Source organism: Penaeus vannamei, chromosome 37, assembly GCF_042767895.1.
Source record: "Penaeus vannamei isolate JL-2024 chromosome 37, ASM4276789v1, whole genome shotgun sequence".
NCBI lineage: Eukaryota > Metazoa > Arthropoda > Malacostraca > Decapoda > Penaeidae > Penaeus > Penaeus vannamei.
In genome coordinates, this window is record NC_091585.1 from 26,150,555 (window position 1) to 26,158,054 (window position 7,500).

Consider the following 7,500-nt stretch of genomic DNA (forward strand, 5'->3'; position numbering starts at 1 on the left):
CTCGTTCCCCCATTCTCTCGCCTTCATTTTGGGCGATTCTCTTCTCCTATTTCCCTTCCTCTCTCCTTTACTCCGTTTTTTTACGCTCTCTGTTCTAGCAATAACTGACCCAAAATCATTTCAGTAACTACTACTTTTCTCTGGCTCTCCATTTGATACTTATTACTTCGATTTTCTCTGCCTACTACAACTACTGCCACTGATACAACTACTGTTACTACATCTGCTATTCTTTAAAACAGTATATATGATTTTTTTTTAGCATCTACTATCTACGAACAGTATTTTTAATGTTACATTTGCTATTCTTTAAAACAGTATTTATGATTTTTTTTAGCATCTACTATCTACGAACAGTTTTTTTTTAATTCTTTTGGCTTCTATCTACGCTGCTCCAACAACATCTTTGCAGTCTATCAAAATTATCGTCAATTTAATTCATCAGTGATATGTAAATGAACTATCTTTCTTACTATAATTTTCTTATCATGCTCTTTAAAAGAAAATCCATTTATCTTAATAAATCTCTTATCTTAAAAAAGAAAAAAATCCATATACTTTTTTTCCTCTTTTCTTAATTTCTTGGCTTTGCTTTTTAAATAATTCTCTATATCAACCTTATCATGTTAAGCCTTGATCTTAATCTTCATGAAATTCTCCAATTCTGTCGTCTATATTTAATTAAATCATCATCTTTATATCTCATACATATTGCTACCTTCTATCTATTCACTAATCTCATTGATTCGTCGAATCGCTATCTATATATCTATTTGATATATCAATCGATTCCCTCACTCGCCTATCAATAGAATTATCTTAGTATTCCAATCTTCCCACAGTAAATACCCACAGTAATTACCCACAGTAAATACCCACATAACTACCTTTAATTAATAAATATAACTCTCTCCCAAGTACCTCCTATCACTTCCTATTACTTCCTATCCCCCAACATCCCCACTAAGGATGAACCGTATCCATGTTGACAAATGTAGAAAAGGTATGAATGAGACTGGATATCTTCACAATGCAAGAGATGTATTTGACCGGTTTCGATGACGTCTTCATCAGAAATACATGTTCAAATACATCTCTTGTATTGTGAAGATATCCAGTCTCATTCATACCTTTTCTACATCCCCACTAAGATCAAATCTCTAACTTGATACCACATCCCAGCCTCACTATGCTCTCTAGATCAACGGACGCCCACATCACGCCCCTGCTAAATCTATGTTATCTCCCGTTGCACTTGTGTCTCTTTGCGGTAACTGGTTTTAAATATATCCCCTTGTTTTTCTCTTCGCTATCTTACCCTAGTTATTATTGCTAATTTGAGATTCCCCTCTAAACTGAATTTCATCCTTAATGACACACACGCACAGAAACACAAGCGCACACACATGTATATACTCACACACGCACGCACGCAAGAGCACACACACACATACATACAAACACACACACACAAACACACACACACATACACGCACACACACACACACACGCACGCACACACACACACATACATACACTCACTCACTCACTCACTCACACACACACACACACATACACGCACGCACACACACACACGCACGCACACACACACACACGCACGCACACACACACACACACACACACACACACACACACACACACACACACATACACTCACACACATAAAACATCCCTTAAATATACATCACATACAGTCAGATATGATGTACACACCCAACGCACCGATATGCAAACATACATACAAGCATACACATACCTTTACATACATAATCAACGTAAACACACATACACACACGGAAGTTACACGCACAAGAAAATCTACGCTATAAACACACGCACAAAATAGCAAAACGATCAACAGTCATAAAACATTTCGAGCTAACATAAACTACACATTCAATTTCTGAAATAACCCCGTTTGCAGAGAACACAGGGTGGGGGAAAAATGACTAAAAATACAGACTGACACACACGAAGCAACACCCTCACAGGAAGACACTCACAGACGCCCACAGGAACGCCCACAGCAACAGCACAATCCCACACACGATCCAAAAAGCCGCCTCAGCCACACGGCAAACCATCCACAGCAAACGACCCTCCACACAAACTACCAAACGAGCCAAAAACGACCCCATTAAGGCCACGGAAATCCCACTTACCAGGAGTCTTGTAAGAGGAGCTGGTAGGAACCTGAAGGAAATCATTCGAGGCGGAGTTCCTGTTGCTGTTGGTCGCCGGCTCTCTGCTGTTCGCGTTTCCCGAAGCGGCTGCGGCTGCGGCGACGACAGCGGGAGGGGGGGCCAGGGGTATGTGCTCGGGGAGGGGGGAGCTGGCGACGCCCGTGTGCAGCGCCTTCTTCACCAGCCCCGTGAGCGAAGCCAGCTGCCGCTCCATCTGTTCGACCCGCAAGCTGTAAAACGCCGACCTAGTGGTTGGTCAAGCAAGCGGGAGGAGGGTTAGTGTTAGCAGAGTTAGGCTGGCTACTCGTTAAGGCTACTTGCTACACTGGTTCTCAGAGCACACGCTACGTGATCTAATATTAATGCTACTACAAAACGTAATAGAGTGAATTCATCTACTTTTTATACTACAAAACGTAATAGAGTGAATTCATCTACTAGAAAACGTAATAGAGTGAATTAGAGTGAATTCATCTACTAGAAAACGTAATAGAGTGAATTAGAGTGAATTCATCTACTTTTTAGATTTATCAAAGGAAGGATCAACAGGTTGGCTGTTTATCATATGAAATCAAACAATTATTTACGAACAAAATGCATTAATTACATATTTTTTTGGTAAAACACATTACTTGTCTTCGTGTTAAGCTTGGACACGAATAAAGATTAGTAAAAAAAATAGAAATAAGAATAAAAAACAGAAAGGAAAAGATAAACAGAAAAAGAAACAGATAAAGATATAGATATAGCAGAGGAAGAAGAAAAAAGACCAAACAAGAAGAAGACAATGAAAATAAAAGCCTCTTCTTAAAGACATTCGTGAAAGCCCAAGAAATAAGTCTACCATACACGAGCGAGAATTCCTAGGACCCCCTCCCCCCCCCATTCGTAGAGACTCAACGAAGCGGAGAGAGAGGAGGGGGGGGAGAGGAGAAGAGGGGGGGAGACACGAATACAAAGAGACACATGGACAGACAGAGTGAACGAGAAAGGGAGAGGGAGGATATATATATATATATATATATATATATATATATATATATATATATATATATATATATATATATGAGAGAGAGAAAGACACAGACAGAGAAGAAGAGAGAAAAAGAGACAGACAGAGAGAGATAAAGAGAGACAGAGAGAGACAGAGAACGAAAAAGAAAGACAGAGACAGAGAGCGAGAAGTAAAGAGAGGCAGAGACAGAGACAGAGAGAGAGAGAGAAAGAGGCAGACAGGCAGAGAGATAGACAAGAGAGAATGAGAGCTAGGGAAAGAAAGAGAGACAGAGACAGAGAGCGAGAGGTAAAGAGAGAGACAGGCAAAGGCAGAGAGAATGATAGAGCTAGAGAAAGAAAGAAACAGAAACCGGAACCTCAAAACATCCAGGACAAGAATACCACTGAAACTATGGCGACACAGAGACAGCCTCTCTTCACGACAAATCTCCTTTACGCATTAGATATTTCAAAGAAGGAGCATTATGGTAACACTGGACACTTCCTTAAGGGTTTCCCATCGACATGGCAACACTTGCGCCGGTGAAGAAGCCACTTAACATAGACGCTTTTCTGACTAACCCAAGAGGCCCACTTAAGTACGTGGTCGCTAATTAATGGTAGGAATTATAGTTGTGACAAGGGTAATTTATCTACAGGGAGAGAGAAAAATATATTTAATGAAATGTTTTATGTTCCTTAATAAGATAATTACCCCTCCTTCTGTTTATTTTTTTTAAATGATACTTTTGGAGAGAACGTGAAGGATATCATACGTTTTTTTATGACGTCATCTGTTATGCATATGTCATATATTTTCCGTTATTCATTTCTATCCCTATCCCCCTTTTCTTTATTTTTTTTTTAAATGATACTTTTGGAGAAAACGTTAAGGATATCATACGTTTTTTTATGATGTCATCTGTCATTTATATGTCATATATTTTCCGTTATTCATTTCTACAGTCATTTCTACATTTCTTATACATTTTCTAAACATTAATTTTGCGAAGACATTATTTTCCCCTTGCAATGTCGATCCGTTATTCATTTCTACAGTCATTTCTACATTTCTTATACATTTTCTAAACATTCATTTTGCGAAGACATTATTTTCCCCTTGCAATGTCGATCCGTTATTCATTTCTACAGTCATTTCTACATTTCTTATACATTTTCTAAACATTCATTTTGCGAAGACATTATTTTCCCCTTGCATTGTCGATCCGTTATTCATTTCTACAGTCATTTCTACATTTCTTATACATTTTCTAAACATTCATTTTGCGAAGACATTATTTTCCCCTTGCAATGTCGATCCGTTATTCATTTCTACAGTCATTTCTACATTTCTTATACATTTTCTAAACATTCATTTTGCGAAGACATTATTACTTCCCCTTGCATTGTGTTCGATGCGTTATTCATTTCTACAGTCATTTCTACATTTCTTATACATTTTCTAAACATTCATTTTGCGAAGACATTATTTTCCCCTTGCATTGTCGATCCGTTATTCATTTCTACAGTCATTTCTACATTTCTTATACATTTTCTAAACATTCATTTTAGCAGCGAAGACATTATTTTCCCCTTGCAGTATGTCGATCCGTTATCTCATTTCTACAGTCATTTCTAAGCATTTCTTATACATTTTCTAAACATTCATTTTTGCGAAGACATTATTTTCCCCTTGCAATGTCGATCCGTTATATCATTTTCTACAGTCATTTCTACATTTCTTATACATTTTCTAAACATTCATTTTGCGAAGACATTATTTTCCCCTTGCATTGTCGATCCGTTATTCATTTCTACAGTCATTTCTACATTTCTTATACATTTTCTAAACATTCATTTTGCGAAGACATTATTTTCCCCTTGCAATGTCGATCCGTTATTCATTTCTACAGTCATTTCTACATTTCTTATACATTTTCTAAACATTCATTTTGCGAAGACAATATTTTCCCCTTGCAATGTCGATCCCTCATTCGTTCTCCAAATCCCACACATCACACAAAATACAGATATTTTTAAAATATTCACGACCTCCTCCCACTCCCCCCCCCCTGAAAAGAAGAGCGCTCCCTAAAATGACCACTTCCTTAAAAAGGACCCCTTTTTAAGAAAAAAAAAAAATACAACCCCTAAAAAAGACCACTCCCCCTTTAAAAAAGATCTCTTAAAAAGAACACCCCCTAAAGAAGACCACTTCCCCCCAAAAAACACTCCCTAAATAAGACCATTGTCCTAAAAAAAGACCACTCCCAAAAAAGGACCACTCTTTAAAAAAAGACAGACCACTTCCCCCCAAAAAAGACCATTACCCCTAAATAAAACACTCCCTAAAAAAAGGACTACCTAAAAAACGATATCTCCTTAAAAAAGACCGCTTCCCGAAATAAGCCAACTCCCTAAAGAAAGATCACTTTCCTAAAAAGACCACCCCCAAAAAAGGACCACTCCTTAAAAAAGACAGACAGACCACTTCCCTAAAAAAGACCATTACCCTTAAAAAAGGACTACCTAAAAAAAGATCTCTCCTTAAAAAAGACTGTTTCCCTAAAAAAGCCCACTCCCTAAAAGAGACCACTTCCCTAAAACTTTCCTAAAAAGCCCACTCCCTAAAAAAAAGACCACTTTCCTAAAGAGACCACTCCCTAAAATAAAACCACCCCTTAAAATGAGACCCACCCCCTAAAAATAAAAACTACTCACCCCCTCCCCCAAAAAAGACCACATACCATGCACTCTCTCTGCCGCCACACTATCTCAAAAAATGGGCGTCTGGTCCTTATGGTTTCCCCGAGGTCGGTTGCCAAGTCGGAAATATCTCTCTCTCTTTTCTCTTCCTCTCTCTCTCTTTTCTCTTCCTCTCTCTCTCTCTTTCCTCTCTCTCTCTCTCTCTCTTTCTATCTCTCTCTCTCTCTTTCTATCTCTCTCTCTCTCTTTCTATATCTCTCTCTCTTTCTATCTCTCTCTCTCTCTCTCTCTCTCTTTCTCTCTATTCTCTCTCTCTCTCTCTTTCATCTCTTCTTCTCTCTCTCTCTCTTCTTTCTCTCTATCTCTCTCTCTCTCTCTTTCTCTCTATCTCTCTTCTTCTCTCTCTTTCTCTCTATCTCTTGAGTCTCTCTCTCCTTTCTTCTCTATCTCTCTGTTCTCTCTCTTTCTCTCTATCTCTCTCTATTCTTCTTCTTTCTTTCTCTCTCTCTCTTTCTCTCTCACTTCTTTCTTTCTCTCTGTCTCTCTCTATCTCTTCTCTCTTCTCTTCATCTTCTTCTCTCTCTCTCTCTTCTCTCTCTCTTTCTCTCTATCTCTTTCTCTCTCTCTTTCTCTCTATCTCTCTTCTTTCTTTCTATTCTCTCTATCTCTCTTTCAGCCTCTATCTCTCTCTCTTTCTATCTCTCTCTCTCTCTTTCTATCTCTCTCTCTCTCTTTCTATATCTCTCTCTCTTTCTATCTCTCTCTCTCTCTATCTCTCTCTTTCTATCTCTCTCTCTCTCTCTCTATCTCTCTCTATCTCTCTCTCTTTCTCTCCCTGGCCGTGACGAGGAACTATTTTTCGTCATATTTCGAAGGAAAAATATATAAAATAGAGCGAAAGATGGTACATAAGTAGAGGGAGAGAGGGAGAGGAAGGGAGGGAGAGGGAGGGAAAGAGGGAGAGGGAGGAAGTGTGGGAGGGAGAGAGGGAGTGAGGGAATGAGGGAGGGAGAGAAAGAGAAATAGTAGTAGTAGTAGTAATAATAGCAATAGTAATAGTAGTAATGATAGTAGTTGTAGCAGAAGTAGTAGTTGTAATAAAAGTAGTACTAGTTGTAAAAGTTGTAGTAAAAGTAGTAGTAAAAGTAGTAGTAGTAGAAATAGTAAAAGTAATGAAAATATAAATGTATCGTACAAAACATACAGGTACATACAGGTAAACAATCCACCCTCCCATACACATCAACAACCGTATAAACGTGAATAAAAGAATGAATAAACGAATAAAAAAACACAACCAACCAACCATCCCCCATCCCTACCCTCCCTCCCCTCCCACCCCTCCAAACCCCCTCCCACCCTCGCGACGCCACGGACCAGCCGAACAAAAGGTCATAAAGGGTCATAAAAGCCGCGGAGGTCAATACACCAAAACCCAAACTGGGTCGCGACTGAAGAAAAGTTCGAAGGACACGGCCTGAGGGACTCTCTCTCGTCTCCTCGGACAATCAATCAACGACTCTCCATTGATCAGCCTGGAGGAGGACGACTCGGGGGGGGGGGGGGGGGGGAGAGGGGGGGAGAGAGGGGGAAG

General features: G+C 39.2%; 1 protein-coding gene across 1 annotated transcript in view; it reads right to left on the reverse strand.

Annotated features, from left to right (window-relative positions):
- The window catches only part of LOC113814157 (coiled-coil domain-containing protein AGAP005037), a gene marked incomplete in the record, with an annotated part of 653,514 nt that overhangs the window by 45,828 nt on the left and 600,186 nt on the right, over positions 1-7,500 (reverse strand). The window contains 1 exon segment of the mRNA XM_070115391.1: positions 2,184-2,449. Within this exon segment, the coding sequence (XP_069971492.1) occupies positions 2,184-2,449 (266 nt within the window).